The sequence below is a fragment of the Carcharodon carcharias genome, chromosome 25 (genome assembly GCF_017639515.1).
Source record: "Carcharodon carcharias isolate sCarCar2 chromosome 25, sCarCar2.pri, whole genome shotgun sequence".
Lineage (NCBI taxonomy): Eukaryota > Metazoa > Chordata > Chondrichthyes > Lamniformes > Lamnidae > Carcharodon > Carcharodon carcharias.
In genome coordinates, this window is record NC_054491.1 from 27487394 (window position 1) to 27512298 (window position 24905).

Consider the following 24905-nt stretch of genomic DNA (forward strand, 5'->3'; position numbering starts at 1 on the left):
ACCCAGCCCTCTCCACCTCAGCCATTATCTCAAGCTGAACTAGATTGTTCATGACCTTAGCATTCTGTCCATCACGGAGTGAGCTCCTACCCCATAACCTCTACATCAAAAAGGCTGTCTACTTTCACATCCACAACATCACCCACCTCCATCCCTACCTGTCTCCTCATTCATATCTTTGTTACTACCAGACTTAACAATTCCAATGGCCCTGTGTCCCACTTTCCATCTCTCACTCACCACAAACATTAGCTCATCCAAATGTTGCTGCCCATATAATAATCTTTCAGCTATTACCCCTGCTCCAGCTTTTCTACATTGACTCTCAGCCCCCCAAAGCCTGAAATTAGAATTCTCATCCTTCTTTTTAACTACTTTCATAGTCTCGCTCCTCTGTATGTATGTGAACTCCTTCTACCCAATGACCTCCGTCCCTAATTACTCAGACCTCTTTGTTAATAAGATCCAAGCTGGTTGGCGAAGCTGAAACCAAGATAGAGCTTTTCTTTATTGAAAGAGTTTATTGACTTGTTCAGTCTCACAGCTCTCCTCCCACAAAACCCAGCATCCCAGCTATCCCCTATTTATATGTGCTTAAAGACAATTAATACCCATCACCTGTTTCTCTTAACCTTAACAATGTAATTAACAAGACATTAAAAAACTTTAACAATGTAATTGTTAATACATTAACACCTCGAGGCATCCTCTTGACTTTTAACTTATCATTGCTTTCACCTACCTTAGTCACACACTCAGCAATTCCCTAAATCCCATCCCTCCATCTTCAGCATCACCATCTCTCCTTTTAAGACAATTCTTAAACTTCACTTCTTTGACCACCTCATCCCATATCTCCACCTTAGGTTCAATGTCAATTTTCTCTGTGAAGTGCTGTGGGATGTTTCTCTATGTTGAAGTTACAATATCAATGCCAAATGTTATTAAAAATGTGGTTGATTCAAGGTGCCTCAATGTATTAATAGATGAAAGGGCCATTAAGGATGAGGTAAAGCACAGGAATGATCCTAGTCTATGCTGATTTTAGCCAAGGCAGCAGTAGGGATGCTGCAAATGTTTACTGTGACCCTGGGTTAGGGTGAGGAAATATCAGTCAGGGCCCCTATCAATGTATTAATACTCAGTTACATGAACTGCAAATTGTCTATGTCTGGATGTCTGGTAAGGAAAAAATTGAGCCATGCCTCAAGAATGAATAGTCTATGAATGCTGTTCAAGTGTGTACATAAAGAACGACCAATTGGTGAATTTCTGTGAAACTGTGCAAACATATACGGTTGGAGCAGGGGCTGGAGAATGTAATGGAATTGTCTCCTGAGAACAGTAGACTTCCTATTGAAAAAGATCTCCTTACATGATGTTTTTAGTGAGTTTATCTCTAGCCAACATAACTCAGCTGATAAAAGCAAAATACAGTGGATGCTGGAAATCTGAAACAAAAAGAGAAAATGCTGGAAAAACTCAACATCTGATGAAGAAGGGCTATACGACTCGAAACATAAACTCTGTTTCTCTCTCCACAGATGCTGCTAGACCTGCTGAGTTTGTCCAGCATTTTCTGTTTTTGTTTCAGTAACTGAGCTGGATTGTTTCTGGCATCACTTTCTGTTCTAGATGCTATTATAACTGAAAAGTTCAGTACTGATAATAATCAAGTGGACTGTTTTTAGTGAAAGACCCAACTGGTACCAGTAAAATGGAAATACTTCCCCTTGAGGGAGATGGCAAAATGGGCTGCATGTGAATAAAAGTATTTCCCTCGGTGCTGTTTCCCTTCAAACTCCCTAGTCACTGTATAAATTTATAGTGCATTGTTTTACCTCTTTTGAGCCTTTATCATATTCTCCACGTTTCCCTTTGAATGTCAAACAAAAAGCAAATGTTAATAAATCTGTGAATTAAGTTAATACTATTCATGTACTGTTATCCATTGATATATTAACAATGCAAAAACCAATGAAAAATGCTTTGAGTTTCATGTTGAAAAGATTGAGATTCGTTAATCTCCTTATTTACGGGTTAAGTAACGAAGAGAGATTCTTTAAATCCTGTGGCAGTTTGATGGATGATATACAATTTGATAAGTGGTTAGAACTTTGCTTATTATTCTCAGTAGCTGTATTTAACTCCAGGAATCAGATGTTGATGATAACATGTTCTTTAATCAGAATAGATATTCTCTGAACACAGTTTAAAAAAAAAAGAAAACAGCCCAGAGCTTTCGTCTCTGTAAAATTTATTTTAGCATAGATTTAACCTGAACCATGGACTCCCACCAGAGCCAGGGTGATGTCAACTTCCTTAGGCTGAAAATTTTAAACCATGGATGACCAATGTTATAATGTTACTCTAATGCAATACCACAATCTGCCAACATAAAAACAATTTTAAATAAATTTCAAAAATAAACAGTTTAGCCAGAATTTCCTAAGAGCTCCTGATTAGCTGCCATAAAATTAATGGAAGATTGACAGAAATCCCCAACAGAATTTCCACTAAAGCGATAACGGCCAATTGGAGAACCCGCAAGGATATTCTTTGTGTTTGTATCTGTTCATCCTTCATATTTTGCATTTTTATCTCCATCTGCTCAAGATATTTCTGGATTAATTTGACATATTAGTTTGCCAGCCATTTGTTTTAATGGATGGATTACAAATCTAACTGAGCAACTCTAGAGTTGACTGCCTCCTGGCCAGCTTATTGAAAGCTGTTTGCAAACATTTTTCCTTTCCTGCCAATTTTCATCCTTTTCCTCCTCTCTTAAAGGTATTGAGTCCTCACTAGGATCTGATTCCCACGGCACCATTTGCCCTCCCGTACTTGTCAAATTTTGAGACTCATCATATAATGTAAGACCTTATTGTAAGGCTGTAGAAGGCATTAAAATCAAGTTGCATTCTATTTTTTTTAATTAATTCATGGGATGTGGGAGTCAATGGCTAGGCCAGCATCATTGCCCATCCCTCATTCAGGGGGTATTTAAGAGTCAACCACTTTGCTGTAGGTCTGGAGTCACAAGTAGGCCAGTCCAGGTAAGGATGGTAGATTTCCTTCCCTAAAGGGTATAAGTGAACCAGCTGGGCTTTTATGACAACCAGCAATGGTTGTGTGGTCATCATCAGACATTTAGCACCAGATCTTTATTAAATTCACATTTTACCATCAGCTAAGGTGGGATTCAAACTCAGGTCCCCAGAGAATTACCCTGGGTCACTGGGATATTAGTCCAGTGACAATACCACTGTGCCAACACCTCTCATCAAAGGATCTGATTAGCACACTTAGAGCCAAAGGTTGCTGGATAGTGATCAAGTCAAGAAACAAAGGGTGGTTTTTGCTGCCTGAACCCAGGGCCACATGGCTGAAGCCAGCTGAATGGGCACCGACCCAGAACTGAACTTGGATCGGTTTGCATTCTGTGAATTACAGCGGTTTCAGAGAGCCTATGGCAATGGAATAATTTTCAGGCATGTTTTTCACAGAAGTGAAAGCATTTTCTACGTGGAATTCTTGAAGTTGAACAGAAGCAAGAACCACAAAGGAATGAAGTTTATGTTGATCTTGCCAGAACAATTTGCCCAAAAGTAGTTCAGTCAAGGTAAATGATGAAAGAATTTCAAGCATTTATTTGCATTTTGTCAAGCGTAAACTCTTCCATAAACCAGGACAAGCATTTTGGAATGTACTTCTGTTTGCATTCAAAAAAAATCCTCAACATATTTAAAAGTGCTGACCTGGTGCAGTTTTATTAATATAGCTGAAAATTAGTTTATCACAAAAATAACTATTCCATCAGCATCTAGTCCTCAACCCGTAAGTAACCAGATTTTAAATAACTGAAAATAATTTTAGAAACTATACAAAACCCCTTACTGGTTTCATTGGTATAAAGCAGTCAGTTGCTTAGTAACTTCAATATTTTTAATATTAAAAAGCTTTTAAGTACCAAAAATGTATTATTTTATTATTTCACAGTATGTGGGTGTCATTTATTGCCCCTTCATAATTGCCCTTGAGAACGTGGTGGTGAGCTGCCTTCTTGAATACAACTGAATGACTTCTTAGGCCACTTCAGAGAGCAGTTGAGAATCCACCACATTGTTGTGGGCCAGGAGTCAAACATATGTCAGACTGGGTATGATGGCTGATTTCCTTTCCTGGAGTGCATTAGTGAACCAGCTGGGTTTTAATGAAATACCAGCAGTTTTTTTTGGCCACCCTTAATGATATTAGCCTTCAATTTCAGGTTTTATTTCATTAATTACATTTAAATTCCCCAGCTGTCATGGTGAGTGTACGTCAGGTGCAAGATTGGAAAAGTTAGCTACACAAATCACCAAAAACACAACATTTTGCCAGCACTTAAATACTGAAATAAGCCTCAAGACTCCTTGAGCAGATTACTTGCCTATTATAAATTTACCTGCCGTCTGACCAATCAGGCACAAGCAGGAAAGGAGAATGATGGCTCGGAACTCGCGCCCCATTTTTATTGGCTGTTCAAACTTTCTCTGATGTCAGCAGTGAAACCTTCAATAAATGGAAAGGGAAAAGAAGGAGCGTTATTGGGTAATGCATGTAGAATTTTGTCATTCATTACTATGCGCAAAAAAGTTGAAAAATATTTTTCAAGAATGAACAAATTTATTAACAACAGAAAAAAAATCTCACAGCATTGAAGTTGAATTTCATTTCAATCGTCATACTTAAAAGCTTCATCGTACTGGGATTAATTATGTGGTGCCTCTAAAGCATTAAAAACCTAGGGCCGGATTTTCATCTTTGAGGTTGGAATCGGGAGTCAGGAATGTTCTCGGCGGTTCTGCCTCTGCCCTGGCAGTGCCTGCCTGCCGGTTGTATTTTCATCCGGACGAGGCAGAGCCGGCCTGCCAATGGGTCTGTCACCTCCGGAAACAAGACTGAGGCAGCAAAAGAGGTGAGTGAATGGCAAAGTGGGCAGTTTAAAAGGCCCATCTCCGTTCATTGGGACATGAGCCCGGTTCTCAACATGGTTATTAGGCCCCACAGCCCTCACTCCCCACACCCCCTCTCACCCACCCCCAAGCCACGCCCCCTTCACATGCCCCATGTCCCCTGCATACTTCCTCCCCCTCCATTTCCCAACCCTTTCCATACCCCCACACCTCCTCCATACCACCTATGCCTCCCAGTTCACACCATTCCCGCTCCATACCTCCATGCCCCCAGTACACCCCAATGCACCCTTATTACACCCATGCCCCCCATTCATCCATGACTCCTCCACACACCTCATGCCCCCACCATGCACCAATGCCCCTTCAATACATCCCATGACCATTCCACACCCTCATAACCCTCTGTATAACCCATACAGTCTCTATACACCCCATGCAACTCTAATACACATATGACTCCTCCATACTCCCATAGCCCCTCGATTTCTCCATCCGCTCTGGATACCACCAATGGTCCCTTCATAATCCACATTATAGGGCAATGGCTGTGTTTCTTTGGCAGTTTCTGAACTTGTAAGAAGGGTGTTTTTTTTTCATGGAGGTTTTGAATGCCTGCTTGCTTATTTTTACAGTCTCATGAACATTTCAAAGACTTGTCTGTGTTATTATATGGCTCATAAGTTCTGCCCATAATGGTTACTGGAAGTGTGCTTTAGGTTTCAAAAGGGCTTTGAACTTTATATCAATCTGAAGGTGAAAGTACAATGTCCAGATGACACTTAAAGTCAGATTCTCAATACTACTGAACACAGAAGAGCCCTTTATCCACTAGGTAAAGTACTCTAATGCATGTGAACACTTAGACACTACTGGTCAATTTAATGGTCAGTTACCTTTTAAGGATAGAGCCTTATGACAAATCACTGCATGAAAAACATATTTAACTTATTGTTCAGCATCTAATTATGACAGTAGAAGTTGGCAAGACCTTTAAAACCTGCCTGTCAAAAGGTTCCTGATTCCACAACAAGCTTCCCCCAAGGTTCACAGCTACTCAGAAGTGTCATGAACCATCTGTCCAAACAAAATGGCCCCAAACCCATGAAAATAGTGGGGGATCTAAAATGCCCACCTCTGCAATGGAGTAGGCAAGGCCACAAGTACTGAGTGTGGGCTTGCTACCCGCTGCCTTATCCTGGAGCCATTACAATAGCTGCAGGAATCCCGGATTTGGGTCCCGCCCACCAATTTTAAATCCCCCATCTCCATTCCAACGTGAATGGAGGCATGAAAATCCAGGCCCTAATGTCCACAAGCTTCCTATCCATGAAACCTTAATTCCTGTTGGCATGTTTTTGTTATTTTCTTTTTGGTGATTTTGTTCTATTATGAATCCCTACATCCACATTTATATGGGACACTACAGGAATGTCCCATTTCAAATAGTAGATATGTTCCTGGAAACTGCTACTTAAATCAAATCTACTTGTATTCACACAAGTTTCCCACTTAAATGCATTTCCAACCCCAGGCTTTCACCCCCAGTACGTAATTTAAACATGAAATAAACAAAACACAGTGGGAATAAATCTTCTACAATGTGGCAAATAACAAAAGAGAACATCTTTTATTTTGCTCTAAATTAAAGCTACAGCATACATCCCCAAGACCCCATTTAAGACACAGATGAGGAGGAATTTCTTCTCTCAGAGGCTTGCTAGTGTTTGGAATTCTTTTCCACTGGGGGAAGTGGAAGCTGGCTCACTGAATTTATTTGAGTTAAATTAGACAGATTTTTGGTTCACAAATGCGTCAAGGGTTATGGGGAGGGGTGCATGAGGGGTAGGCAAGAAAGTGGAGTTAAGGCTGCAATCTGATCAGCATGATCTTACTGAATGCTGAAGCATGCTCAAGGGGCTGAATGGCCTACTCCTGTTCCTATTTCTTATGTCATTATATGAAATAGCCGGCATATTGGTGCAAGATCAATTTCTTCAAGGTAATTTGCTTCATCCCTTAAGATGACCAGATTGCCTGTGCTAATTTTCCTCCTGATTTGCAGATATGCTTGTTCCATTCCTGGATGGCTCCTCAGCCTCAGTCTCCCTCTTCCTGTGGAGCTAGAGGTCGGGGTATACCAAAACCGAAACTGAGAGTTCTAGAGAATGGGGAAACAGCCCTTTCATTGATTCAGCCAGTTGGTAACTATACAGATGGTTACAAAAATAACTTTTGCATCTGGTTCCCAACTACATTCTAATGGGAGAGGCAGTACTTAAATTGAGTAAATGGTTAGTTATGTTTTAGCTACTTGATAATAAAACTACTCTATTTAGTACTAAACACAGGTTATAGCTGTGTCTTCAAAATTAAGGGCAGAATACTGCGGATGCTTGTTTCATTAAGTAAATGTGTTACACGGTTATGACATCCTTTTGTTAGTGGTGACACTCTAGCTCCTCAGTTTCATTGTTTTCAATTCCTCAGCCTCGAATATATTCAGTGAGCCAACCTCCACTTCCCTCAGTGGAAAAGAAGCCCAAATATTACCAACCCTCTGAGAGAAGAAATTCCTCCTCACCTCTGTTTCAAATGGGATCTTGAGGATGTATTTATAGCTTTAGTTTAGAGCAATTGGGATAAACAAAAGTCGTCCTTTTTTGTTCTTTGCTACCTTGTAGAGGAACGTATATGTTCTCAAATTCCCAGAGGTTTAATTTTATTATATTTTATTATCAACAATAATTCAACTCAGCCAGGATGTAGGCAGGGAGGAGGAGGGAAGGATGCAAGAATCAGAAGAACAGGTTAAAAATCAGGATTAGTGCAAGGTTGTTAGGAAACTGGCAGGCTCAGTTGTACTCACACCAATGCAAAAACAAAGACAGAATGTACGTGTTTAAAATTGGAACTGAATCCATTTAATTATACATCTGGATCCATTTATAATTTATCCTCTAACTCTACTTCACCTGAAGACTACACTTGACTTTCAGTGTGCAATGCTATGGGAGAAGTATTATTTAATTATTTTTATTTCTATGTGTAGACATGAGAGAGAGAGAGAAAAATAGGGAAAGACATGAAGACAGAGAAAAAGAGAAAAACGTTTGTCAGCTTGCAAGTCAAAGAATTGTTCATTCCTGTGGCTCAGATTCTGGTTGGGTATCTTGTTTCATTACTATAGCTGTATATTTAAATGTTACAGTTCTTCCCTCTTGATTAATCCCTTCATTTCATTTTTTTTCTCTTTCTGGTCATGGTATTTTTTTGTCTCTAAAATCTCTAAAGCTGAAGAAAAGCAGAGTGAGAAGACTATTGTCCCATTAAATCTCCTACTAATTGTGAGAATCAACCACAGATTATTTGTATAAGATGTCCTGTTGTCAAGGAGCTGTCAAAACATTTACCAACAAAGGGTGTGACTCAATTTTGAATTTATGGGAATGAATAATACATTAGTGCATGTTCATAGTCCATCATACATAAATTAGGAAATTAAGAGATTAATATGCATTGATAAGGAAACTCCTCATGACAATTTGTTTGGTGATTGAAATTCAAAAAGAATCATTATCTTTGAATAATGCTGCTGATAATCAAATCAATCCAAGTGTCTCCCAAACTAATGTGATTCATCTGTAAATATTCTGAAACTCGTTTTTCAAACCTTGTTTTCAGTACTTTAAAAATATCGTCAAGCTTATCATCCTTCCTAATCACACACATGTCCTGACTTGAATAAGTTTCACTGTCCCTTTATCATTGCTGCAGTGGCCTAGGTCTAAACCACTTAGTTGTCAGGGCAACTAGGGATGGGCAATACATCCTTGCAACACCCAAATACCAAAAATTAATTTAAACATTTATATCTGGGTATTCCCTATTTAACAACCATGTGAATAATAATCAATACCAAATCAAACATTAGATTTGAAAGAAGAGAGTATTTTCGAAGCACAAACTTAAATTTAGCCTCTCCTTTCTGTCAAAGACTGATCAAATAGGCAAATAATTCTAGTGCAATTCAAAGGAGAAACAAGAATCTCCACTATACAAAACCAAAACATAAGTAGTTCTAAAGCTGTTAGAATAAAAGTTAACCTGCCTGTAAGTATGTGGCCTATGTGTGAATTAATGTCAATGGGTTGAGAGCATATTGTGCAAAAAAGTAATAACATGTTAATGTATTTGACAAAGTCATTGAAACTTATGCAATGGGTTAACACTGCATTTAAAACAGCGCAGAAAGGAATCTTTTACGGTATAAATAACCTTTTCCTTTTTTTATTCTTTCACAGGATGTGGGTGTTGCTGGCTAGGCCAGCATTTTTATTGCCCATTCCTAATTGCCCTTGAGAAGGTGGTGGTGAGCTGCCTTCTTGAACAGCTTCAGTCCATGTGTTGTAGATACGCCCGCAGTGCATTTAGGGAGGCAGTTTTAGGATTTTGACCAGTGACAGTGAAAGGAACGGTGATATATTTCCAAGTCAGAATAGTGAGCAGCTTGGAGGGGAACTTGCAGGTGATGGTGTTCCCATCTATCTGCTGTCCCAATTGGTAGAGGTCATGGATTTGGAAGGTGCTATCGAAGGAAAGTGGTTATTTCCGAATTTGGTTATTCACAATTACATTATATTTTCTGTTTACTTTTAATTTTGTCTCCTGTCACATTCCACAAAAGAATAATTTAACAAAATAACATTTGTTCAATCTATAAAACGTGGGGTGGAATCATCCAAGATTTGCAAAAAGTGTGGTAGTGGGCAGAAAAAAGGACATTTTACCCGCTGTCTGCAATGATGGGTTTTTGTGCTGTATCATCCCAATCCCAGTGCATCCCACCTCATTAATAATGCATTCCTGGGGAACATGCTGGGTTGCTGGCAGGACAGCCTTTGATTCTCCAGCCCCTGTTGTCTCCTCAGGCCTTCAGTAATCCAGGCTCCAGATTTAGAGGGGGCCCCCGCACAGGGCTAGCACTGCCTAAGGCATTGGAAGCTGCTGCAACGCCCCGGCTGCCAAAGGGAGAAAACATGTTGCCCCCAACTTTAGCAAAGTCTCCCTTGGACACCTACTGGACACTGTGGGCATCTACCATGAAGTCCCCTCCCCCCTCTCTGGCCAGACAGGAGTCAGAAGTTCACAGAGGCAATATGAAGATCTATGGAGTGTCCTCACTGCGCCATCATCCTCCTGGAATCTAGTCACTATTAGGGGCTCTGCTGCATCTCCATGACATGACCCTGAGCACTGGGAGTATGTGAACTGTCGTCAGCCACACAGAAGTCAATCGTTTCCAGGTGCAAGGTGAGGATATCAGGGTTGTCCTCGCTGCATCTCGTCATCATCCTCCACAAATTGTGCTGTTATGAGGGCCTCCCAAGTGCATCTGCCTCATGTAGCCAGTGCGATGGCCTCATTGCAGACATCCTCGCCTTTGAGGACCTCAACACTGTCATCCCCTTCAACGTCCTCCTCATCGCAGCTCCTCCATTTCCTCCTCAGCCAGGTCCTCTCCCCATTGTAGTGCCAGGTTGTGAAGCAAGCAGCAAGTGACAATGATACCATGACACCCTCTGGGGACTGTATTACAGTCCAGACCTGTCGAGGTACCGGAACCTCATTTTCAAAATGCCTATAGTTGTTCCACCAAAGTCCAGGTCCGACTCATTGCATCATCACTCTGCCGCAGTCTGAGGCTGCTGCACAGGTGTCAGCGGCCACGTCCTCTGTGGGTATCCCTTGTCCCTGAGGAGCCAACCCTGCAGCCTCTGTGGACCCTGGAAGATGTCAGGGATCTGAGACCTGCCTGGGCTGTAGGAGTCGTGGACACTTCCTGGGAATCGTGCACAGACCTGCAGGATGTGTTTGTGGTGGTCGCACACCAGCTGAATATTCAGCGAGTGGAAGCCTTCCGGTTGACATAGTTGACTGCTTGTTGCCACGGAGATCCAAGCGTTACGTGAGTGCAGTCGATGGCATCCTGCACCTGTGGCAAACCTGAGATCTGTCGCTGGGTCAAGATCATGGAACTCCCTAACAGCACAGTGGGTGTACCTACACCACATGGACTGCAGCGTTTCAAGAAGGCAGCTCACCACCACCTTCTCAAGGGCAATAAATGCTGGCCCAGCCAGCAAAGCCCACATTCTGTGAATGAATAAAAACATTTTTTCCTTTTAAATCCCAGCATTCTTGCTTCCTGGTTTTCCTGATCCCGGGCGAAATTATCAAAGTTCTGTGCAACCAATTTTTGGCTTTCTCACCATAGTGCCCCTCCCCTACCCCACCACCCGCCAGGACACCCAAAATTCCAGCCTTGGTCTCCTCCAATAATTTGAAGGATCATAGGCTACTTAAAAAATAGTTAGTCAATGTTTGTGCCATATGGACTATCAAGTTTTGTGCCTTAATTTGCATCAGCTCGTAAATGATTTGCAGATATTCCCAAGGACAGTTCACAAAGATACATTTTAGCTCATTGCAAAGTGACATTGATGTATAATTCCATCACAAGCAAAAAGAAAAAGCAACTTGCACAATAGCAAACTCTACATACAGAGATGTGCACTGGGTTCATAAAAGAATGCATACCATAAAAGGAGAATCTGAACTCTTTCTTATTCATAAATGCTATCTTATGTATTGGAAGAACAAGAAGGAGAGACCAATGAAGACTGTTAATAGGGAATATGATTTGCTGCAGTATGATATTAGGAATATAGGAATATATAAACATAGAAATATAGAACATAGGAACAGGCAATTCAGTCCCTCAAGCCTACTTCACCATTTGAAAAGATCATAGCTGATCTGGTTGTGGTCTCAACACTTTCCTGTCTGCCCATAATGACTCTTGTCTCCCTTGTCCTTCAAAAATCTACTTAATTCAGCCTTGAATAAATTAAATGACCCATCCTCCACTGCTTTCTGGAGAAGAGAATTGCACATACAAAAAACTCTTTGAAAGAAAAAATTCTCCTCATTTCTTTCTTCAATGGGCGATCTCTTATTCTTAAATTGTGTCCCCTAGTTTTAGTCTCCTCCACGAGAGGAAACATCCTTTCAGTACCAACCCTATCAAGTCCCCACAGGATCTTACACATTTCAAGAAGATCACCTCTCATTCTTCTAAACTTCAATGGGTATAGGCTCAACCTGTTCAAACTTTCTTCATAAGATAATCACTTCATTCCAGGAATGAGTAGAGTGAACTTTCTCTGTATTGCTTCTCATGCAATTATATCCTTTTTTTCAAATAAGGAGACAAAACTGTACACAGTATCATCAAGGCCCTGGGCAGCTGCAGTAAAACTTCCCTACTTTATATTCCATTCCCTTTGCTATATACGCAACATTCCATTTGCCTTCCTAATCACTTTTTGTGATTCATACACTTGGACACCCAGATCCCTCTGTATCTCAGAGTTCTGCAATCCCTCTCCATTTAAATAATATGCTGCTTTTCTATTCTTTCTGCCAAAGTGGACATGTTCACATTTAACCGCATTATACACCGTAAGCAATTTCTTTCCCATTCATTGAATCTATATCCCTTTGTAGACTGTTTACCTCCTTTTGACAACTTCCTTTCCTACCTATCTGGTGTCATCAGCAAAATTTAGCTACAATACATTCAGTCCTTTCATCCAAGTCATCAGTATAGATTGTAAATAGCCAAGGCCCCAGCACTGATACCTGTGGCGCTCCACTAGTTACAGCTTACCAACCCAAAAAGGACCATTTTATCCCTACTCCTGATTCTTCCTGTGAGCTAACCAATCCTTTATCCAGCGAATATTTTACCCCCTACACCATGTGCTCTTACCTTTGATGTGCCTTTTGGAAATCCAAGCACACCACATCTACAGATTTCCTTTTATCCACCTTGCTTGTTAATTCCTCAAAAAACACAGTTTCTCTTTCTCAAAATCATATTGACTCTACCTGATCCCATTATGATTTACTAAGTATCCTGCAATAACCTTCTTAACAATGGATTCTAGCAATTTGCCTATGGTCTACAGTTTTGTGCTTTCTGTCTCCCTCCTTCTTGAATAATGGTGTTAAATGTAACAATTGTGCTATTTTACAATCCACTGGGACCTTTCCAGAATCTAAGGCATTTTGGGAGGTTATAACCAGTGCCTCATTATATCTGCAGCCATTTCTTTTAAGACCTAGGATGCAAGCCATCTGGTCCTGGGGACTTGTCATCATTTAGGTCTTATAGGTTTCCCAGCACCTATTCCCTGGTGATGGTGAATGTTTTAAATTCATCCCCCCTTTTCACCTCTTGATTTTCAAGTAGCTCTGGGAAGTTTTCTAAATGATATCCCACATTATATCCAACAAATTCATTATAGAAACATAGAAACTAGGAGCAGGAGTACACCATTTGGCTCTTCGAGCCTGTTCCACCATTCAATATGATCACGGCTGATCCTCTATCTCAGCGTCATGTTCCCGCTTTCTCTCCATGCCCCTTGATGCTCCTAATATCCAAAAATTTATCAATTTCTTCCTTGAATATACTCGGTGACCCTGCCTCTGCAACCTTCTGTGGTAGAGAATTCCACAGGCTGACCACCCTCTGCGTAAAGAAATGTTTCTTCACCTCAGTCCTAAATGGCCTAACCTGTATCTTGAGACTGTGGTCCCTGGTTCTAGACTCCCCAACCAGGGGAAACATCCTCCCTTTATCTAGTCTGTCTAGCCCTGTTAGAATTTTATATGTTTCAATCAGATCCCCTTTCATTCTCCTAAATTCCAGTGAATACAAGGCCAGTCAAGCCAATGTCTCCTCATACAACAGTCCTGCTATCCCCAGTATCAGCCTAGTGAACTTTTGCTGCACTCCTTCTATGCCAAGTATATCCTTTCTTAGGTAGGGAGACCAAAACTGCACACAATACTCCAGGGGCAGAATTTTGCCCTTGATGGGCGGGTGGGCAGCCGATCGCCGTCACCGAAACGGGACCCGCAGCCATTTTAAGTGGGTGGGCCAATTAAGGCCTGCCCAGCGTGTTGCCCGACAGGAAGCGGGGGGAGGGATTCCCAACTGTCAGAGTGTGCTCTTTCACACATGCACACTAAAGAGCGCACATCTCCCTGAGGCTAAGTGCTGCCTCAGGGAGATCGCTGAAAGTTTAAAAATAGAAAATTAAAAAATTAATATGTCCCCCTCGGGTGACAATGTCACACAAGATGAGACATGTTAATAAATATCAAATAAACTTTATTAAAGTTTTTAAAACAGACATGAAACTTCATCCTGCCGGTGGAGGAGGTTTCATGTTTTTTCAGAAGCCCGCTGGGGCTCCTGGCCTGCCCGCTAACCTTAAGGTTGGACGGGCAGGTCCTTTAATTGATTTAACTACCCTGTCAATGGCCTCAATTGGCCATTGACAGGTTGGTGGGCAGACAGCTGATCGCGCTGTCCGCCCACCTCCTGAATATTTAAATGGGGCGGGGATTCCCCCCGACATCATCCTGCATCGTTTTCGTGTCGGCCCGCCCCCAGCTCACTGACAGAAAAATTCTGCCCCAGGTGTGGTCTCACCAAATCCCTGTATAACTGCAGTAAGACATCCCTACTTCTGAACTCAAATCCTCTTGCAATGGAGGCCAACATACCATTTGCCTTCCTAATTGCTTGCTGCACCTGCCTATTTACTTTCACTGGCTGGTGTACAAGGACACCCAGATCCCTTTGTACATCCACACTTCCCAATATATCACCATTTCTGCTTTTCATACCAAAGCATATAACTTCACATTTATCCACATTACACTGCATCTCCAAGTGTTTGCCCACACACACACGGCTTGTCTAAATCACCCTGGAGCTTCCTTACATCCTCCTCACAACTCACAACTGCGCCCATCAGCAACTGCCATGTGCTCCCTGTGCAGGTGGGGTGGGGGTGGAGTCAATGAGCCGGGAGTGCGCTCTACCGCGCACACGTGTGAAAGAGAGCACAAATCTCCGAGGCAAAGTGCAGCCTCAGAGAGATTGGCTCCATTTTGAAACTTTTAATAAAGGAGTTTTAAAATTTTCCCCGTCATGTCCCCTCGTGTCACTGTCACATGAGTTGGGACACGTCCAGAACTTTTATTGAAACCTTTCGTTAAAAATTTTAAAATCCTCATGAAGCCTCATCCTCTTAATGGCCTTAATAGGCCGTTGACAGGTCAGCTGCTCGCTCGCCGGCCTGAAACTGTAAGTGACGCGGGGTGACATTAGGAGTTCCACCCGACTTCACCCCACCTCATTTTACATGTCGGCGAGCGAGTACCCCACCCCGCACGCCAATGGAAAAATTCTGCCCTATGTTATTTCACAGAGGTACAACTTGCTGCCCGGGTAACACATTTTGGGTGGTGGTGGGGGGGTGGGGTGGGGAGTGCGGGTGGAGGGCTGAGTGCCACCACTGAGCCAGGCTGACATCTAAAATAAACAGAACATTCTCCTCAACATTGAGGCAGAAATCAAGACTTCTGTATAAAGTCTTGGGGCAGGAGATTTAGGTCAGAAAGTGGGAGGCGGGGCCCGCTCGCCGACGCTGGATTCCGCCCGATGTGACCCCCGCGTCATCTCCATTTTCAGGTCGGCAGGGGCGCAGCCGAATCAGCTGTGTGCCCGCCGACCTGTCAACGGCCAATTGAGGCCACTTAAAATGCCATTAACCTCATTAATGGACCTGCCCGTCCAATCTTAGGGTTGGCGGGCAGGCTTCAGAAAAAGTGCGAAACCTCATCCATGGGCAGGATGGGGTTTCATGAAGGTTTATAAAATTTTAATAAATGTTTGAGTTAAAGTGATGGACATGTCTCAACTCATGTGACGGTGTCACATGAGGGGACATGTCAGGGAAATTTTGTTTTTGTACCTTTAACATTTTTAAATTTGGGGAGGTTTCCCCCGGCTGAGAGTGCACATGTGCGGAAGAGCACACTCTCGAATGAGAGAATCCCCGACCCCTGCCCTCACAGGGAGCGCATAGTGCTCCCTGGCGGACGTCACACTGGGCGGGGCTTAATTGGCCCGCCCACGTAAAATGGCGGCGCACCCCCAATCAGGGGCGCCGATCGGAGGCACACCTGCCTGGGCCCACTCCTGAACTTCCCTCCCGACGGGGGGAAATTTCTTCCCTTAGAAAATCTGAAAGGACTTAAAACAAATAAATCCAAGAGGCAGCAAAAATTCCATCTTCGAAGCAATAAAAAGCCATTTAACCTCATTATAAAATCAGAATGGGATGGATTTTAAGTCTGTAAATTTGCTGGGTGGCCCTTCACCCACCCTGCCAGTGTGAACGTAAAATTTGGCAGAGTGACGTCGGGTCAGTGTACAGTGTCATCAAGTCAGTCTCGGATATTGTGGAATGGACCGGACGTGGAAATTGGAAGCCCACCTGCCATTTTGAAATAACCAATTAACAGTCTATTAAACTTGTTAAAGAGTCAAATGTATGCAATTTTCATTGCCCACTGCATTTTTCGGACATTGGAGAGGAAAAGTTTTAGGAGTGTTTTATGGCAGGTATGACCAGGCAACACAGGGTGGAAGAAAAGGCCTGTCACTGGGATCATGGCTGCATGTATCAGCAGGGTCAGCTGGTGAAGGTGACAGCGTCCGTATGATTTTGGACTTCAGCTGTTTTTTCTTGAGCCTTCCATAAGAAATAAGGAGAGATTGAGAGAACAGGGGGCCTTCAAATTTGTAGCTGTGACCGACTCCCTGTTCATAGTATAACCCCTCTGCCACATGACATCCCGGCCTAAACTCCAGATTGAGCACAGAGTCCCTTTTCGCACTGCTAATTGGCCGTCTGATGCTTGATTCCACAAGCTGAAACAGTGGAGAGAGGAGCAAGCAGATCACTCGCTTTCTGTTCTGTCTCCCTCACCCCACAAAAACGCTAATATCCAGCCCGATCTATCATTTATAAAGTTTGCAAGGTGCTGACAATCATTTTGAGGGAGTCAATGAACAATGGCCAGTCAATTGAAAGCAGGCAAATGTGGTACCCAGATTCAAAAATGGTGACAATACAGAAGACCACAGATCTATTATCCTAGCTTCTGTTGCACCTAAAATAATGAATTATTCAACAGAGCAATCTTAAGAAATATCTTCACAAGGCTCAGAGGCTTTCTTGTCTAACCTGTACAAGAATAACTCGGTAAATAGCAATCAACAAACATTCATCAGGTGAACATCCTTCATTTTTCAATCTCCTCAATTGCTTTAAGGAAGTGAAAATTGGACTCTCTTCTATTTTTCCTTAGTTCTGTTGAAAAGTCATACGGACTCAAAATGTTAACAGTGTTCCGCTCCGCAGATGCTGTCAGACCTGCTGAGTTTTTCCAGGTATTTTTATTTTTGTTTTGGATTTCCAGCATCTGCAGTTTTTTTTACTTTTATCTTAGTGAATCTTACCGTGTTGTCTATATTGACTTCCAAAACATGTTTTAAAGATTACTAATGACATTCAAAGCAGGAGCAATTTAGAGCATGCGATGTATAAATAGATGACTAGTGAGAGTTACTCATAATGGCTTAGGGGAATCATATCATTGTGCTGAGTGACAACACCCATGAAGAAGTGTAAAGCCATTCGTAATTTACATCAATTTTCCTGATTACGTTAGCAACTTGGTTACCAGAACTCAATGCAAATTAACTAAATTTGCAAATGCAAACTAGGAGGGACAATGGAGTCAGAAAACTACCAAACACACCAAATAGAAAATGCAAGTAAGCCGAACAATGGTAGATGAAATTTAATACCAATATATGTGAAATGTTGCACGTACATCTAAGGATAAAGTAGAAAGAGATCTAATAGCCTTAGGAGACTTAATGTTCAACATTTTGAGCTAATTGAGAACAGTGATCAACACAGTGTTAAAGGGCAAAGAATTAATAGAATACAAGCCAGAAGAAGTGATGATCAAACCGTATAATTTTTTGGTCAGCTAAACAGATTGATTGAGCACTATGGCCTGTCTAGTCACTGAGAAACAATAGAGACAGTGCTGAGAAGAACCACATGACTGATCTGAAGACCGGTATCTAAGTTATGAGGGAAGATTGGAGAGACTTTAAGCTCAGAAAAAACGCATCTCATATATAATCTTAAAACAGTAAATAGATTGGTCAATTTTGTAGAAAAGATTAAGCTAAAATAATATTCTAAATAACCAGTAAAATTAGAACAATGTGGCAAAGGTTTAAACTAGCAAAAAGTAACTTTAGGAATACCACAGATTGGGGTGTGTAAATTGATCTGGCATATAAGTCAATGCCCCATTTTTCTGCTAATCATGTTTCGGATGATATTCGCTTGTACATTGAGGCATGAGATCAAGTGGAGCAATACAGGCATGTTCCCAAGGAGATTCATGGGAGTTATAGACATGCCCACACATTTCAAAATAGCACCCACCTACAGCAACACCAGTTTACATTTTATTCTCAGCATATAAGTCAACTTCTGTTTTCGAAAGGATTGTTCAAAGCTTCAGAGGGTGACTTATATATCACGATCTATGAAATTATCAGGATGTTCTTTTTCACACAAAGAACGATTAATACTCAAAATGGGCAGAAGTACAGACGCAAAAAGCTGGAAATATTTAGATGCAACAATGTAGGATGATCCAGATGGATGTTTGTGATGGGCTGAATGGCCTTCCTTGTCCATAAGTATCACATTCCCTGCTCTTAAAAGTCATTTAGATTTTATGAGGTGAAACATGTGCTGCTTGAAATGAAGGACTTCGATGTTAAGAAATGGTAAACCTACCATTTTTTATAGCTAGTTAAAAAAGCGCACCACATAGTTCTATGTCAGAGTAGAGGTAAGCAGCAGAGTAAAACTTCCTATATGGTGGGCTAACAAAGGGACAAGAAGTCCCCTGGTTTATCTACAAAGCAATGCCATAACTGCATATGTAAAGATGTCCTCTGTTAGATACTTCTAGAGATACTGTGAATGTGTCCTTACAAAAGGTGTTATGATTTTAGCCAAAGTATGTAACAGGAAAACTTTAACGCTTTATGATGTCACAATACACAGTGACCAGAGGAAGTTTTACTCCCCAGTATCTTAACCACAACCTCAGAAGAATAACCTCCCCGCCACGCATCAAGAACTACTCCGACCTTTCCAGTTACAATTAACCATTATTATTGACTTTCTAATGCAGCCCAAGTGTGCCAAATTAGGCATCTGTGTGCAATGGTTCACGTCCACAAACTAGAAAATCGTTCAATTAGCCTGGGAGGTCACAAAGAACTCAATCAATCAGTCTCAAGATCCCAGGGGACTCAGCTTAGTGATTTGTGGGCATACCTATACAGGAGAAAAAAACAGAAAATACAGCACACCCTCCTCCCATCCACTCAGAATGAGCAAGTGGCATGGCTCTCATTACCAGTTACAAAGAAAAGTACCCTCTCTGTTGATGAGGCACAGTCCACCCACAACAAATATTTTGGAAATATACATTTGGGATACGCCCTTCCAATCAGACTCAGTAACGTTTCCAGTCTGCCTGAAATTGAGGAAATGTTATATGTTTGGGGACCAATCGAAAAACCTAGGGCCAAGCAAGTTGGTTCAGTCACCTGCCCAACTTGCATCATTCAATGTGCAGGCAATCTGGTGTAGTGAATGCTAAATTACTCTCCAGATATATCAGAGAACCTATATCAATTGCAAAAAGGTTTTAAAAAAAAGACCACCCAACCTTAATCAAAGAATCTTACAATGAACTCAAAAGGAAAATATTTTACCCTTTCAATCTGATCCCAGTGCAAGTATAGGTTCTACAGTTGAATAAACAACTTCCGTTTTCACATAATCTCCTGAATTATGCACTAAATCCTGAATACATGTATATTAATCATCATAAGACAAGATATTTTTACCATTGTAGCTCCTATTGCCAGTTGTTGCCAAGCGAATATTGTAAATGACATTGCAAGTCTCCACATCAGCTCACTCCAGTAAGGACCACAAATATTTATGCAAAAGAATATTACTTTCAACTGTGATATGGCATTATCCACACTCCGAAATATTACAAGACGCACAAAAACAGCTCAACCTTGCAAACACAAAGTTATCAACAATAACAGCTTGAATGTATAGAGCATCTTTAAGATGCCATGTTAGTATTATAAAACAAAGAATGACACCAAGCCACATAATGAGAAATTAGGTCAGATGACTAAAAGCTTGTTCAAAGAGGTAGGCTTAAGAAGGAGGAAAGCGAGGTAAAAAAGGTATAGGAAGAGAATTGCAGAGCTTGGGGCCTAGGTAACTGAAGACATGACAACCAGTGGTAGAATAGTTAGAACTGGGAATGCAAGAGTGGCCAAAGTTAGAAGAGCACAGGTATCTTGGAGGGTTTTAAGGCTGGAGGAGATTACAGAAATAGGAAGGAGCAAGGCCATGGAGGAATTTGAAAATGAGGATGAAAATTTTAAAGCTTGACTGGGAGCCAATATAAACTCACTTGGGTGAGCACATGGGTGATAGGGAAAGAGGCCTTGCTGTAAGTTAAGACACTGGAATCTAAGTTTGGTTGACCTCATTTTTATGGAAGATCAGCCAGGACTGCATTGGAATAGTGTGGTCCAGTCATTAGGAGCCATGAATGAGGGTTTCAGCAGTAGACAAGCTAAGACAGGGGCGAATTGGAAAGTGACTAGCTTAATCTCAGACTGTTGCCAGGATGAGAGATGGCATCGGTAGCTAGGAAATGGAGTACGTTCATTTTGGCCAACCAAATGAGGGGAGGCATTTCCCAGATATGTTAATTTGCTATAAGTTTTATACACTTTTTTTCAATATTTATTTGACAGAGATCCTCTACCCTTTCTGCTGTGTCTCAGTGCCTCAGAGTCAAAAGGTTTTAGGTTCAAGTGCCAGTCCCAAAATGACATGCACAAAATCTAGGTTGGCACTTCATTGCAGTACCAAGGTTGAGCTGCACTGTTGAATGTGCCACCTTCAGAAAGGGACATTAAAGTGAAACCCTGACTGCCATCTCAAGTGGATGTAAAAGATCCAACTATTTTGAAGAGCAGGGCAGTTCTCCCCAGTGTCATGACTAATATTTATCCCACAAGCAGCAGCTAAAAAAAGCCAGATGATTTGGTTGTTCTAACAATACAGTTTGTGCAACATTGTTGTGTGCAAATTAGTTGCCCTGTTTCCTTTAGAACAACACTCATGCTGCAAAAGTACTTCATTGGCTGTGAAGTGTTGCATGATGTCCTGTGGATGGGCAACATACTATGTAACTTCTTTCCTTCCTCTATCTTAAAGTTTGTGCACTTCTTCAAGTGTAGCTTCTGGTCACCCATATCAGCAACACCAAGGGCTGGCACTAAAACCAAATGACCCTTGGCAAATGTCAGTTTCTTTCAATATTGTGGACTATTGATACTTGCCTCTCACTGCAATAGGTCATGGCACTGAAGGGACCATGCCAAATGATGATGTTCTTTCAGGTAGATCTTTTGGTCTACTCTTTGTGGAGATATCTTACTGTCACCCGAAAGGAAAGGGCATTCTTGAAATAGTCATCTTATGTCAGCAGCACCCAAAAGAATAAAATGATCTGCACTTAAATTACTCTGGCATAAATGATCATTTTTCCACTCTCATGAAATAACTCAACATTAAAGAAATCCACTCACCAGCACATAGACTGCAGTCCCCTGCTCTCAAGGTTTCTAATGCAACATTTATTCTGAATTATATTTAATATCAGTTACTTCCTGTCTAATGTAGTTGATCTCCCCCTCCCACAACCCCAGTCGCTACATCTATTTCATATCACCAAAATGTCTAGAAGACCTCTGCCCATGGGGATGGTCTAGTTGGTTGAGGCAGGCACCACACTACTCAGCTTCCTTTCCACTATTTTCCTCCTTATGGATACAGTTCCACAAACAGTGGACACCTCACTCAGGTGGATATAACCCATGTTGATGGTGAGCATCAACAACTTAATCGACTGTGGAAAAGATTACACTTAAGCCAGATCTTGGACTCATCTGGATTCCACAGTGAACAGCAGCTGTTACCAAATAGAGATCAGACGTAAGATCCCTAGACATTTGTCCTTTCATCCTGAGGAAATTGTGACCAATTGTAAGGTAGCTATAGTTGTCCTCATTGAAATCAGCTACCTCACCATATATAAAGGACTCAATTAAGGGAGTTTCCTGGCATCCATGAGCCAAAGATGGGGACTTGGAGCCAAAATGACCATCATGTTCTTTTTATCCCATTCTCTAAATCTTGCTGTTTCCTTCATCTTGCTGTTTCTTCTCTCAAAGGGAAAAGGCAGAACGTTGACTTATTGGATGAAAAACTGCAGTCACAACTCAATCTCATACCATTGTGAGGCAGCATGTATGTGGATGTCAGCATTACCCTCAGGCTACTTCAGCTAAATTATGAAAATATAAAGTTTTATTCAACCAACATTGAAAAAAGCAAGTCTGCTAATGGAAGGAAACAAGACTTCCAACACAAAAAGCAAAGTGGAAATAATTTTCTTGAAACTATTTTAACAGTGAAAAGATGGGATATTCAAGAATGAAAAACTTAATATTTTCTTTAGAAACTCGCAAGCATATAAATGATCGAACCCTGACAAGCCTGGGCTTGTTTAAGAATTTGAATAGCTGAGGCTTCTCAGGTTAGAAAAACAAAATTTTCATGGAGCAGTCTACATATATAGATCTGTCAGGTGTAGTTCCTGTACCTAAAGTGGACACTCCTCCTTTAATGGGATGAACCCAACACTCTTAAACCTTACTAACAGAGCTGCAGGGAACCCTACACATTGCCTTCTGTCTCGTAAAGAATATTGGCATCTTTTGTCATGTGAAAGATAATATGCAGATTTAAATGGCTGCCATGAGAAAAGGGGCTTGTTGATTCTTTTTTATCCATGATTAATGAGTCACCAACAATACTGTGACATCTGTATTAACAAGAACAAAGCCAGTGCTTCTGAAAGAACTATATGTATCATTAGCATTTGATGCTTCATTTTAACATGTGCTTGACCCACCTTTCCTACTCCCCTGCAGTATTGCGCTAATGTCATACCCAGCTACAATTACGGAGGAACAGAATTCTTATATTTTCTACAGGCATATGACCAAAAAAAAAATCAAGAAGCTGACATGATAAACCTTTTCTCTTAGCACTGTTTAACAAGACAACAAAAATAAAATATTATTCTAGGGATATAATGAAAATATACCAAATAAAAATCTAACCATCTACAATCATAGAATGATACAGCACAGAAGGCCATTCAGTCCATCATATTTATGCCATCTCTTTGAGATTAGTCCACTCCATTGTTCTTTCCATACATCCTTGTAAATTATTCCTTTTTAAATCATTAACCCATTTTGGAAGTTATTATGGAATCTCTTTCCAACGTAGTGCATTCTATATCAAATCAATGTGCTGCTAAAAACGCTTTCATGTTACCTCTGGTTCCTTAAATCTCTGTCCTCTGGCTATTGACCATTCTCTCACTGGAATTAATTTTTCCTTATTTATTCTATCAAAACCATTGAAAATTTTGAACACCTCTGTTAAATTTTCCCTTAATTTTTTTTTTTGCTTTTAGAAGAAAAACTCCAGTTTCTCTATTACTGAAGTACCTCAAGCCAATCTAGTAAATCTCTTCTTCATTGTCTCCTATGCCTTGACATCTTTCCCGAAGAGTGGTGGCCAGATTGAGCACAATACTATAGCTGGGGTCTAATGAGTGTTTCACACAATTTCCTTGCTTTAGTACTCCATGTGTCTATCTATAAAGCTAAGGATCCCACATGTTTTCTTCTTAAACAGTCTTCTCAATTTGTCTGGTGACCTTTAAAGACTTATGTGCATATACTCACAGGTTCTTCTGTTCCTACACCCATCTTACCTGTAATTAGCAAATATTATATGGAAGAATAGTATATCTTTAAAACATTTTTAAAAACAGTACAAAAAAACAAGCCTGTTAAAATCTGAAAATAAATGATTTGGCTTAAGATATTTCTGATCACACAAGTATTCTTCAAACCCTTCAAATTCCTCAAACTAATGGGCAATTTTAGTTTATTGGCCTTTGTGAACAACTTTTAGAAGAAACAACATAAGACTTCTGCTGAGTTCAATTGAACCACCTTCAGCGATCACATACGAAACACAGCTAATAAAACAAAGACTGTATTCATAGTCTGAGGCAATGAATTGTGGATTTCATTGTTTTCAGTGGAACCCACATCAGGTACTCTTATCCTGTGAATATAATTTCCACTTCAATGTACTTTCTGATTCTGGACACATTTTAACATGTGAGTTAGAAGAGGAAGAAGATTTGGCTTTTCCATTTTAAACTGAACAAAGATGCGGTGCCGGAATCTTACCTTTTGTTCTGCCTGCAGGTTGAGTGAGTGTTCGGAACTTGTTCAGTCCTCGCTGTCAGCACTAACTGATGATAGATTAGTGCTCACTTGCACTTACCTGTCTGGATTTAGGGTGGGGTGAGGAGAAGAATGCTTTATATTGTGTCACAGTTTCTATCCAAGCTTGGGACACACAATAATTTTTTTTTTGTCAAACTGTTATCGGATCCTCACCCAAAATTAGTTCCCATTTGTGCAACTGTAAATATTAAGATATTTTGTACAAAATGTTGAGCAATACTGTAAAAGATTTCAGAAATTCTGTAACTGTCTTTTGGTGAGGTGTGGCCGGAGGAGCTTCCACAGGTTCCCACCTGTTCAGATTTGTCTAGGCTGGGTTTTTCCATGCCCATCAGCGTCAGTCATGTTCGGTGGCATGCGGTGGACAATATGGCGTGAAACCAGTTTGTGATTGTCCGCTCAGCATTTCC

The 24905-nt window shown here is 41.0% G+C and overlaps 1 protein-coding gene across 3 annotated transcripts in view; it reads right to left on the bottom strand.

Moving 5' to 3' along the window:
- LOC121269484 overlaps positions 1–24560 on the bottom strand; it is a 101444-nt gene extending 76884 nt beyond the window's left edge. Inside the window, exons 1-3 of one of the 3 annotated variants that reach the window (XM_041174077.1) lie at positions 24436–24560; positions 4448–4554; positions 1842–1876 (exon numbers count right to left, since the gene is read on the bottom strand). In XM_041174077.1, coding sequence (XP_041030011.1) covers positions 1842–1876; positions 4448–4511 — 99 coding nt within the window. In that variant the 5' untranslated portion in view covers positions 4512–4554; positions 24436–24560. Of the gene's footprint in view, positions 1–1841; positions 1877–4432; positions 4555–23919; positions 23942–24435 lie in introns of those variants that run through there. The other 2 variants (XM_041174075.1, XM_041174076.1) reach the window with 2 other exon arrangements.
- Positions 24561–24905: the final 345 nt, after the last annotated feature.